Source organism: Lissotriton vulgaris, chromosome 4_1 (genome assembly GCF_964263255.1).
Source record: "Lissotriton vulgaris chromosome 4_1, aLisVul1.2, whole genome shotgun sequence".
Lineage (NCBI taxonomy): Eukaryota > Metazoa > Chordata > Amphibia > Caudata > Salamandridae > Lissotriton > Lissotriton vulgaris.
Genome location: NC_141691.1, coordinates 2,144,088,360 through 2,144,101,714, shown reverse-complemented (window position 1 = coordinate 2,144,101,714; position 13,355 = coordinate 2,144,088,360). Strand labels below are relative to the sequence as shown.

Here is a 13,355-nt window from a genome sequence, read left to right as displayed (position 1 = left end):
ATTTAAATGCCATTCTTGACACAAGGGAATGCAAATGGATGCAAAAGTTTCAGACAATAAGTAAGGGGTTGAATGAACTTGAATCTAGTTTCTCGCAGATGGCGGGACTCAATCCTGAATAGACTATGGGACACTGTAAATTTCCCCTGCTGCATTCAATATTCCCCATGTATGTATACCTGTACAATGTAACTTGTTCACATATGTGTTAGGTAAAGTTATTCCTCACACAACAACTGTTTGGACATTTACCAGGCCATCACGATACTTGGCTACTACACTTTGGCACATGTATAGAATATATTTCTTAGTACCTTTGACGTTGTTAGTTCTGTCTGGTCTTTTACATGTTAAAATTGTGGATATTTGTACGTTCATATATACTCGAACTCAGCTAGACTCTCCACCGTCATTACAAAGAACACACCATCTCGCTAAAACTGTGGATATCTGTATATTTATATACACACAAACTCTCCACCATCACTATAAAGAATACAACAAACATCCCTATGATGTGAGAAGTATCTTGCGAGACGCTCCCTTGAGCGCACTAGTCAGGCCTCGTTTCCGAATGGACCCGTGAGCCGAGCCCTTTTTCTATTAGGCACAAGCATTGAGCGCCTGCACCGCAAGCACACTCGGATGCAGGACGCCGACGGAGAAACAGCACGGCTGTGCGTTCCCGTTTTGAAAGGTAAACAGCCTCCAAGCAGCGCGGCTTTTTAAAGACATCCGCTCTCTTTGCCCATGTGTACAGAGACGGCAAATTATGCTAAATGATATTCCCCTTCTCTTTACAGTAATACAAACCCATCGAGGATTGTACTACCTGTGCCCAACGGCTGTGTGATTTCCAGCACGAAAAGTAAGTCCCCGCTATCTGTAACCCCCGACCATTTTTAATTCAGTAAGTTTCAGGGCCCTGATGGCACCTTTTGATTGTTTTTCAGTATCCTTTGGAGCTTGAGGGAGCCCCCTTTTTTGCAGACGGAACATAAGATGACCGTTTGATGATGTAGGTAACTTCCCACGTCCCTTTCTTGAGTAATATTACCACACTTATTCACCACGTATAGACTGAATTCTGTATTCATATTACCCTGTAGGCTCTCCATTCCTTCCTGATGAAGACCCCAACATGAGGCTGCGAATTGCCCTTTAGCGTAACCGTGGTCGAAACGTAGAACTACGCCTCCATTCTACACACCATAGGAGCCAAAATAAGCGATACATTCTCGCTATCTATGTGTGATGTGATTTTTGGGAACCTTTGCCCATTAATTTGACTGTAGAGGTTTTTCAATCGTTAATCTGGATGTAACAATTATGTCACAACACCTTTACCCTGTCCCCTTCACTTACTCACTTACCCTCCCCCTTTCACTGAGAGCACCTATTCCGAATACCGAATGTAATGACGTTACAATTACATGTATATACTATAATTTGTTTACTCATAACTTTGGCTGCAATTGGATCGCACTCTGACCTTGCATGATTAAAATGCCAAAATGAATGAAATGAATAAGTTTTTCCATTGTTCTGACCCATTTTTTCAATGGTGATTGTGTGTCTATTTTGAATTATCTGATATATTTTTGAAACTCAGACCAAACCTTATTTGTACAAACTTTACTTGTATAGCGTACGTACACCAGGTTGGTTTCTTGGCGCTGCTCTGAAGAGTTAGACTAAGATGTTACTAGTATGCCTGTTTGAATAGCCATGTTTTTAGCAGTTTGCGGAAGCTCATGAGGTTTGAGCAGGATCTGATCTCAAGTGGCACGTAGGTACAGAGTTTGGGGCCTAAGGTGGCAAACCTAGTCCCCCCAGCGCGTATTAGCCTGAAGGATGGTGTGGTCAGGAGGTGCATGTGGGCAGATCGTAGGTTGCGGGTAGACTGTATCTGTTGATCGAGCTGTTGATAAATTTTGGGCTTTTTCTGTTCAGGGATTTGAATATGATGCATCCTATCTTGAAGGCGCCTCTCTGTGGTATTGGAAGCCAGTGTAGTTTATTGAGAAGAGGAGTAATATGTTGGCGCCTGTTTTCTTGAAAGATCAGTCTGGCCGCCTGGTTTTGAACCATTTGAAGGTGGTGGGTGAGAAAGGCCGGGATGCTGAGGTAAAGAGAAGTTGCATAATCGAGCAAGGACTGCCTGTATTTTTGCTTCCTGAGTGAGGAACCTACTGATTTTGATGTTCAGATCACGGACCCAATTTGATTTTTCATGGTGAGGTCTTTAATGATTATTACTCCCAAGGTTTTTGCGGATGGAGAGGGGACGGGGAGCTGTCACAGTTCTTTAGGCAAGAAGTGTGAGCTCCAGGGGCTCAATGCGCCTCCTGTGAGGATCACATCTGTTTTATCCAGATTTAATTTGTGGTGGTTGCTGTTCATCTAGTCGCGGATGAACAGCATGGTTCCCTGGAATTTGAGGACGGTGATAGGGGAGTCGTTAATCGGCAGTATCAGTTGCATAATTGAAGGTTTGGACTTTCCTTTCTTTTAATGCATGAATCAGTGGGAGGAGTGTTGGAAAGGGGAGTCTCTGGTTGGCGCAGTGCAGCACTTGCCCAGCCAGCATGACAGTACCAGACTGCACGCAGGTTCTGCAATGGCAGACCCTAGACACATTTTAAAAGGGCTGCTTCTGTGGGTGGCGCAACCAGCGCTGCAGGCCCACTAGCAGTATTGGCATTCACAAGCCCTGGCACTCCTGGTGCACTTTACTGGGGACTAACAGTAAATCCAATGAACCAATCATGGACATCAATCACATGAACACTTTACAGTAGGGAGAGCATATGCACTTTAGCACTGGTCAGCAGTGGTAAAGTGCTCAGAGTCATTAAACCAACAAAAACAGGTCAGAGAGAGTATTGGGGGAAGGCAAAAAGTTTAGGGATGACCCTGCCAAGAGGGTCAGGTCCAACACAACCCCTTTCCAGCCAAAACGCAGGGTAGACCAATCACCACTGTGATGGGCTTCCCTGCTTAGGGCGATAGAACATGGACCTGGCCCGCAACAGCAGGGGCACATTCCAGTTCTACGCCAATCTGTACCTATTTCAAATCCTCTGTCTATACTCTCAGGGTTCACCCAGCTAATCCATGGGGCACCCTTCTCTTCCTCTGTGGACACCACCTGTGCAGCCTCTAACCTTAACTTGCTCACAGGTCTGTCCCAACAGACAGACATCAAGTCATAGCGGCCACTGACGGTAGTCAGAGATGAGACCCAGGCCTCATGCCTCTCAGGGCTCTCAAACCTCTGTGGCCTTAAAGAGTGGGGGGCAGTAACCCCAGGTGCTTGGCACCCTTTGTCCACTCTCCCTCCTGTCAGGTCAGGTATGACATCCTGGCACTGACCCACCAGTCCCAGGTCTGTACCTGGCGGCTGTACCAAAGACTGGGGTGGCCTCTCCCACACCCGGTCCTCCTCCTTGGGGCTCTGTACCCTCCCACCTGGAGTGGTACCCCCTTCCAGAATTGTCAGGGCACCTGTGGCAGGTGACCTGCACAATTCGCCCACCAGTTCAGGGGTGCTATCCTGCAACTGGGGCACCAGGTCAGGGGGGACACCCTGCACCTGGCCCTTAAACCTAGGGTCTAAACCCTCAAACTGCACCGGGGTCAGAGGCAAGGACTCCCTCCCTCTGCACCCCCTTCCAGAGTACTGCCCACTCCCCACTGGAGTGGTACCCCTAGAAGTGACATGGGTCAGGACACTGATTACAGTGGTCCCACCCTCCAGGTCAGACAACACCTGAACCTGGCCCTCCAACTCAGGGACCCAACCCTGCAGTTGAACACTTGCCTGGCGCACCAGGACTTTCCGGGGAGCATGCCTGCCCCCCCTGAGGGTGGCACATAACTCATGTGTCGTGCGACAGTCTGCCTGGCGCAGATCTCCCAACCCCTGTCCCTCTGACAGTGCGGGACGATCCCCCAGGACAGAAGTGGTGTCCCCCTGGTCATTCACTGGGGACGCAGCCCTGCCGGCTGGCCCCTGACCAACTGGTTCTTCCACTGGGGACTCTTTCCCCCTCTCGCCCCTCCTTCTGGACCTCTGCACCCTCCCAACTGGAGTGGTACTGCCAGTCACCAGAACTACTGGAGCTCTGTTTACAGAGCCTCCATGTTCTTTAGCCACTGGGGGATCCCCCTCAAAGGGTGACTCATCCGGACAGCCTAGGCTCCCCACCTGGTGTTCCCTTAAAGAACCATCCAGGCTCTGAGACTGAGGTTGGGCACTACCGGGACAAAACCCATTCTCACTCCTTCCCCTTAAGGACAGGACGTGAGGCCCTACACCCCTCTCACTACTACAGGACCTAGCTGGGCTACTCTGCGCCACTTCCACCACTCTGGGCTGGAAGATACCTGAGCCACTCCCCACAGGATCACACCCCAATGCCTCTCCAGACCCTCTGGAATCCACCACAAGGTCTGCCTCCAACGTGAGCTCCCTGGGGTCAGAGAACTCACTCTCAAACAGGTGTTGGCATAGCTCTGGAAAACTGGGACTTAAAGTATGCTCTTCCACAATTGGATTACACAGCCCCCTAGCAGGGTTAACCAAATTATCCTTCACCTCACCATCCAGCGCCTCACACACATACTCCACACCATCCTTCTGAGACTGGCCAGACAGTAGAGGACTGTCTCTGTCACACAACCCACACTCTTCTGGGCGGTCCTTACACTCACCCACCAGGACCTCAACCATGGGGGAACTCCTCCCGCCACTAGGACCATGAACTCCTACGCCAGCTACCCTATTACCTTCAGGGACGCTGCGCACTACTGGAGCTACCTCATGCCCTTGAACCTCCTGGTGTAAGTTAACCCACTCCAAGTCAGGTGCCATATCTCTAGGTGCGCGCACTATGCTGTCAGCACTAGATACCTTAATGTTGCTGCCACCATCTGAGCTGGACTCCACCTCCAACTCAGCAAAGCTCAACCTCTGAGCTACACACATTTCTTGTTGCTGGGCTGAAGCCCTCCTGGCCTCACGCCCCTCGAGGTCCAAGTCAAGTTTCCTCATTCTTAAGTCATGCGCAAGCTCCATTTTCATTTCTTCCAGGGCTAACTTCCTAGATTCTAGCTCCAGTTGGCAACTCAATTTCAGCTCCGCCAACTTCATTTCATGTATTCTGGCCTCCTTCCTGTCCGTCAACTCCTCTGGCGACAGGGCTCTACCAAAATCCATGATGCTTCCTGCTGGTTCAATCTCCATTCTGACTGATCCAGGCATGACTTCACAACAAATGGGGATTCTCTCAGTAAAACATAAATCAAAAAGAGTTTGTGGCTTAGTTACTGGACTGTCACCACTGTGCAATGGTCAGTAGTTAAGGTAAAGACACTGCAAATGTAAATCCGCTATCCTCACCGCTGCGTCCAATGTTGGAAAGGGGAGTCTCTGGTTGGCGCAGTGCAGCACTGGCCACAAGCAGGGACCCTCTCTTCCACGTCAGGGCAAAGGATTACCTTCAAGAACAACCTCTGCTTACTCTCTAGGTAGTGTGGCGCAAGCAGTCTAGGCTAATCTCTGGGGCACATAGGGTTAAACCTTTGCAATATCATACCATCACAACCAACCCACCACACAATGACACCAAACTGTATGATTAAAAATATATTATCTTTATATACTTTTTAAAAGCAGGCTTGTAAATACAGTTCAGTTACTTTAGCAATGCGAGGTTCCAGTTACTTTAAGCAATGTCACAGTTCTTGTTTAGCATTAGGGATAGTTCTTCCGTAGGCAATGTCCCTAAACTGCAATGTTCTGGGCCTTCTGCCCAGTTTTCGTAAGGTAATGTGCCTTCTAGCGCTTCTGGGCGCTATGCGGCGCTCCTGTGCGCTCTGTTCGGTTTTCCTCTGCGGCCCCCCCTTAAGCCTCACGCATCACGCGTGAGCGGCGTACAGTGCGGTCCTTGCGAACCGGCGGTGCGAGGCGTACTGCCGTGGAGCGGAGGCGCACTGTTCTCAGTACGTTCCCCCACTGGTCAGGGTACGATGCAGCCCAGACAAGGGCAAGGGCCAGGGAGTAGAGACAGGGCTCAGGGCACGGTGCGCCTCGAGCGTAGGAGGGGGGTGTGAAGCGCACAACTCTCAGCGCACACACTCCGGCTCCAGCGAGGCACACAGGTCTTTTGAGCAGCGCACAGTACCTTAAGTCTTGTGGAGCAGACGGCTGAAAGGGGGGCCTGTCCCACGTCGCGTTGCTTCCCTGGGGTCGGTGCGTGCTGCGGCTCTCAGCCGGGCAGGTCACGGGTCACCCGGGGCGGCGGTGATTGGTGGCGGCAGGGTCCTTTCTTTGGGGTTCGCTCCGACCCTGAAGGCGGCGGCTGTGTGGTGGCGGCAAGTGGCAGTACGGTCCCCAAGTGCGGGACGTACCCAGCCAAAGTGCCGGTTGCAGCTGTGCGCTCACAGCTGAGCTGTCGGGCAGGCTGCCGATCAGAGGGGGGTTATCACAGGGCGGCAGTCCGTCGTTGCAGAGGGGTCTACGGCGCGAGGCGCAGTCGACTCGGGTGCTTGGACCGGACGGGTCCTCCTTCACGTTGCTCTCGGGGCTCACAGGCAGATGCAGTCACGTTGTACGGGCCAGCGGCGGCTGGGCCTCACGTTGCTCTTGCTGTCCACTTTGGGCCCCTGTCACGGTGCTCGGGGGGATATCGATGTCCTGGATCACGGGGAGCGTGGCAGAGACGCACAATGCTCTCAGACTCCTCAGTCAGCGCTGCAGCAATGAGCAGCACACACAGCAGCTTTCTTCAGGGAGGTAGCGCCCACTGTTCCTGGGGCGCTGGTCAGGGGGCAAGTTCAACAGCAAGCCCTTGGAGATCTTTCAGCCGAGTTTGGCACAAAGTTAAATAAAAGCAAAAGTCTCTTGTAGGCTCTTCTTTCCTCTCCTTCTGCAGCAAGGCACCAGACACAGGCCAGAGACAGCACTCCTCCTTGTAGTCCTTCCAGGTCCTTCTCTTCGGGCAGAGTTTCTTCTGTAGCGCAAACAGGATCTAATTTACAAGGAGCAGGGCTCCTTCTTTTATACCCAGTTTCTTTAGTTCTTACAGGCCAGGGGGGCCTTTGCATAACTGCTCTCAGTCCCTGAGCACTTTTGGTGGGTACTTCTGCTTCTGCATTCAGTGTGAGGGCAGGCACATCAGCTGCTCCCCAGGGGGGCGGAGCCAGCATTGTGAGGACAGGGGCAGCCAGGAGCACTTTGTTGACAAGCTTTGGTCCTTCCTGGGCCAGGTGCAGGCTGAGTCATCAGTCGCTCCCCAGGGGGGCGGAGCCAGCATTGTGGAGGCAGAGCACAGCCTGATGCATCATTCAGGGAAACTCCCACCTCCCACTAAGGTGTCATCCTGCTATTCACCACCTGTCAACTCCCAGCCCTGTCACTCACACAACTCAGACAGTCAGATACACACAAAAGCAGAGGCGGGCTGAAATGGTTAGGCAAGCAAATGCTAGCTTTCTAAAAGTAGCATCTGCAAACACAGGATATTAAAATAAACTTTACTAAAATAAGTATTTTATTATTCTGAGTTCAGGCATACCAAACATTAATTTCTACCATGTTCCCTGAGCTTGCTGGGATTATAGAGTGTAATAATTCCAGCAGCCCATCTGGCCTAAAGGGAACAGGTAGCCTTACAATAGTGAAAAACTAATTTGGCAGTAATTCACTATTAGGACATGCCACACACACCAGAGCATGTCCTACCTTACACTTACAATGCACCCTGCCCTCAGGCCTACCATAGGGGTGACTAATATGAAGTTAAGGGAAGGTTTAGGGGCTGGCAAGTGTGTGCACTTGCCCAGCCAGCATGACAGTACCAGACTGCACGCAGGTTCTGCAATGGCAGACCCTAGACACATTTTAAAAGGGCTGCTTCTGTGGGTGGCGCAACCAGCGCTGCAGGCCCACTAGCAGTATTGGCATTCACAAGCCCTGGCACTCCTGGTGCACTTTACTGGGGACTAACAGTAAATCCAATGAACCAATCATGGACATCAATCACATGTACACTTTACAGTAGGGAGAGCATATGCACTTTAGCACTGGTCAGCAGTGGTAAAGTGCCCAGAGTCATTAAACCAACAAAAACAGGTCAGAGAGAGTATTGGGGGAAGGCAAAAAGTTTAGGGATGACCCTGCCAAGAGGGTCAGGTCCAACAAGGAGGTACAGATTAAATAAATGTGGGGAGAGAGAGGATCCCTGGGGACCACCACAAGTGTTCCTAATCTTAGGGGTTGTGAAGTTTCCCAGGAAGACCGATTGATAACGGTTGGTAAAAAAGGAGTTCATCCATTCAAGGGCCGAACCTTGGATTACTGCGTCCACGACACGGCCAACCAGAATGTTGTGGTCGACCGTGTCAAAAGCGGCACAGAGATCCAACCGCACCAGAGCTTTGGGGGTGCCTCCATCCGCTTTCTCTTGCAGAGAGTCCAGGACTTACAATATCACTGATTAAATGTGCATGTATAAATGAATACCAGAGAAGTACTACATTACTTACTCATTAATACTTTGTAATTAAACCCTATAGAGTCCACATCTTTATAAAAATGAACTTTAAACTGGAAAAACACATTTGAAAATTAAGTAATAATTCTGGTCCTTTTCACTGACAGAATCAAAGATCCAGATTTATAAACCTTTTATGCAGGGCAGTAAAGCTTACTGTCTGTATATTGTTTCACAGAGACATCAATAAAGCACCATGTTTACAGGGATGTGGTTCATTTCTGCTGCCTACATCCCTGGAACCAATGAAGGCATTATTGGAAGCCAAGTGTGCCTGCTTACAGTAGGGAATGTTTTTCTACATAAAGGAAACCTTCCTGCGCAAAACCAATCCTTACAGGCATTTTCCTTTTTCTATATGGAATGCGGAATGCATCATACATAGCAAAAGGAAGTCACAGGGAGAAGTACATACTCTTACATACTTTCACCCTAGAGGGTTTGCTAGTTCAAAAATAACTCAAACTAGAACAACAATCATAGTGATTCACATCTACCTTTGCTGAACTTAAACCAAAGATTCAGAAAGGTAGTTTTCATGCTAAACTTTGATTTGCCACATCAAATTTCACCTGTGATTGGGCCTTGAAGCTGCTGTGTGAGACGATATGTAAAAGGTCCATGTTTTCATACATGACAATTAACTAAGCAAGCGTTGTATGCCACAATGATATAACAGAAAATCCCCAAAACAACTTTGTCAGATGACATCAGGTAAGTATTCGTAAGATAGCCAATTTGAGAAATATCTATTCAAAGAGAAGGGTCATTTGAATTTGGAAAAATCTTATTGAAAATTAGGATTAAATAAAACAGCTTTGCAATGAGTGCTTTGTATAATATGAGCAATAATTCTAAAATGTAAAGCGACGAGAGTCTCTGAATCTGATGCATATGTGAACAACTACACATCACCCAGAACAGCTCATCTCATTTTTCTGCCAAATACTACAGCACTAGTTTGCTTAGGACACAACTGTAAAGTATTTGTCTAATGTAAAAAATACTTTTCAGCAAATTGCTAAAGGAAACTATTGTTGTATTTATGTACTTGACATACGTTCTAATTTGGAGGAGAACAGTAAACAACATCGGACAGGAAATGGTTGATGTACTGCGTGGACTTCTAGCTGCATAACTACTTTCGGGTGCTGCATATGACTGATATTCCACCACATAAAATACTCCAGCTGCTTCACCCATGGTGTCATTGTTGAGTAAATGATGCTAACAATTGTTGAATATTAGTTGCCTGATCTGAGTGATGGATCTGCCACTATGTCTGTTGGAGCTATTTCTGTGCAGTCTGCTGAACAAAGGGGGTCGCCTTTCACTTATGGATTAGTATCATCTACTTCACCCATCATGTCAGGCAGAGTGGAAAAGCAGTCATTGGCAGTGTACTACCACTTGCAGGTGCATCTTCAGTATCCACACTTTAGATGGAAATTCCACTGGCGAAGAAAATCCACTGGCAGAGGAGGGCATTTGTGGATTTTCTATTGAAGTGTCTTTGTTCATGGTGCTTACATCTGCTAAGGTGAAAAAACAGGTACTGATGAGTGTCATTTCTATATTTAATGGAGATTCCAACTCTGTCTTGGCAGGGATGGAAAATGCACCACAATTTGTGTAATCCCTGAATTTTGTCCACAGATGTACAATAGAGTTACTTATAATATAAATTCAACCTGATGTTGCATTTGCAAACCTGTGATTGCAAGATGTATTTTTTTAAATCAAAGTTATCAAACATGTTTTCCACAGAAAAATGTGTAATTGAACCAAAATCAAGAGTCGGTTGTGGCTACCCAGGAATCACCAAAGAGCAGTGCAATGTGAAAGGATGCTGCTATGATGACAGCCAACCGGGAACAATCTGGTGCTTCAATCCTCCGAAGCCAAACGGTAAGGTGCTCAGAAGAATGACGTTTGTGTTTTCATTTTCCAGTTTCTCGTAAAACAGTTGAGGCTATTTTGAAATATCAGCGGTTGTCTAGATGTTGACAGTGAAATCCCCCTCTTTGTGGAGGACATGCCAAATTCACATGCAAAATTAGTGACACAATGGCCTCCACCATACTTTCTATGTGGCACAGGAATATTTGACTTTGAAAATTTCAGAGTTGGTATCACCTGTATTGCCTTCTGTGAGAAGTTGGCCTGGTATATGATGTTCACTAATGTAAGTGGGCAACTTGCACCAGTCCAGAAAACCCTTGTGGTGATGTAAGAGGTCTTAGACAACATTTGAAGCTATGTAAGTGGTAGCTCTGGAGAGAAGCCTTCAGGGTAAGTCATGAAGGAGAGTATTGTTTTACAATATTACAATCCTATTATATAGATTAAATGAAGAAGAACCACACAATGTATTTTTTTTAAATATGTATTTATTTTATACCACTATCTAGTACTTTACAGTATCTCTTAAACGGTGATGGACACTAAGCAAACAATACTTTAGCAAATAAATCACAATAAACAGCACTAATTCACAGTGGGCCCAGCTGGGGACCAAATCATATACTAAAAAAAATGGTATAAGAACTAAGACTCGAGTCAGGACAATGTCGAGAGGACGTAGAATCACTGGTACCCCAAGGAACTACCCACGGTGAGTAGATAGGGACCCCAAGGAGGATAGGTGCAGTGAGGGAACACTAATGCGAGCTCTGTACAACTCTACAAGTAAGTCACAGTTTGAGTTTTAAAGATTAAGGACCCTTCCCAATCCTCTCAATGATATAACAGAAAATAACCAAAACAACTTTGTCAGAGGATATCAGGTAAATATCATAAGATAGCCAATTTGAGTAATATCTATGCAAAGCAAAGGATAATTTGAATTTGAAGAAATCTTGATAAAAAGTAGGATTAAATAAAACAGCTTTGCAATCAGTGCTTTGCAGGATATGAGCAATTATTCTAAGATGTAAAGTGATGAGAGTCTCTGAATCTGACAGATATGTAACCCACTACACATGTCCCAGAACAGCTCATCTCATTTTTCTGCCAAATACTGCAGCACTAGTTTGCTCAGGACAAAACTGTGAAGTATTTGTCTAATGTAAAGAATACTTTTCAGCAGATTTCTAAAGGAAACTATTGTTGTATTTATCTACTAGACTTATGTTCTCATTTGGAAGAGAACAGTAAACAACGTCGGACAGGAAATGGTTGATGTACTGCGTGGACTTCTAGCTGCATAACTACTTCCGGGTGCTGCATATGGCTGCTATTCCATGACATAAAATACTCCAGCTGCTTCACCCATGGTGTCATTGTTGAGTAAATGATGCTAAAAATTGTTGAATATTAGTTGCCTGATCTGAGTGATGGATCTGCCACTATGTATGTTGGAGCTATTTCTGTGCAGTCTGCTGAACAAAGGGGGTCGCCTTTCACTTATGGATTAGTATCATCTACTTAACCCATCATGTCAGGCAGAGTGGAAAAGCAGTCATTGGCAGTGTACTACCACTTGCAGGTGCATCTTCAGTATCCACACTTTTGATGGAAATTCCACTGGCGAAGAAAATCCACTGGCAGAGGAGGGCATTTGTGGATTTTCTATTGAAGTGTCTTTGTTCATGGTGCTTACATCTGCTAAGGTGAAAAAACAGGTACTGATGAGTGTCATTTCTATATTTAATGGAGATTCCAACTCTGTCTTGGCAGGGATGGAAAATGCACCACAATTTGTGTAATCCCTGAATTTTGTCCACAGATGTACAATAGAGTTACTTATAATATAAATTCAACCTGATGTTGCATTTGCAAACCTGTGATTGCAAGATGTATTTTTTTAAATCAAAGTTATCAAACATGTTTTCCACAGAAAAATGTGTAATTGAACCAAAATCAAGAGTCGGTTGTGGCTACCCAGGAATCACCAAAGAGCAGTGCAATGTGAAAGGATGCTGCTATGATGACAGCCAACCGAGAACAATCTGGTGCTTCAATCCTCCGAAGCCAAATGGTAAGGTGCTCAGAAGAATGACGTTTGTGTTTTCATTTTCCAGTTTCTCGTAAAACAGTTGAGGCTATTTTGAAATATCAGCGGTTGTCTAGATGTTGACAGTGAAATCCCCCTCTTTGTGGAGGACATGCCAAATTCACATGCAAAATTAGTGACACAATGGCCTCCACCATACTTTCTATGTGGCACAGGAATATTTGACTTTGAAAATTTCAGAGTTGGTATCACCTGTATTGCCTTCTGTGAGAAGTTGGCCTGGTATATGATGTTCACTAATGTAAGTGGGCAACTTGCACCAGTCCAGAAAACCCTTGTGGTGATTTAAGAGGTCTTAGACAACATTTGAAGCTATGTAAGTGGTAGCTCTGGAGAGAAGCCTTCAGGGTAAGTCATGAAGGAGAGTATTGTATTACAATATTACAATCCTATTATATAGATTAAATGAAGAAGAACCACACAATGTATTTTTTTTAAATATGTATTTATTTTATACCACTATCTAGTACTTTACAGTATCTCTTAAACGGTGATGGACACTAAGCAAACAATACTTTAGCAAATAAATCACAATAAACAGCACTAATTCACAGTGGGCCCAGCTGGGGACCAAATCATATACTAAAAAAAATGGTATAAGAACTAAGACTCGAGTCAGGACAATGTCGAGAGGACGTAGAATCACTGGTACCCCAAGGAACTACCCACGGTGAGTAGATAGGGACCCCAAGGAGGATAGGTGCAGTGAGGGAACACTAATGCGAGCTCTGTACAACTCTACAAGTAAGTCACAGTTTGAGTTTTAAAGATTAAGGACCCTT

At 46.3% G+C, this 13,355-nt stretch overlaps 1 protein-coding gene across 1 annotated transcript in view; it reads left to right on the top strand.

The window, feature by feature from the left end:
• The window catches only part of LOC147725264 (uncharacterized), a 533,626-nt gene that overhangs the window by 216,909 nt on the left and 303,362 nt on the right, over nt 1-13,355 (top strand). Inside the window, exons 9-10 of the mRNA XM_086918228.1 lie at nt 10,326-10,466; nt 12,397-12,537. Of these exons, the coding sequence (XP_086774354.1) occupies nt 10,326-10,466; nt 12,397-12,537 (282 nt within the window). The remainder of the gene's footprint in view (nt 1-10,325; nt 10,467-12,396; nt 12,538-13,355) is intronic.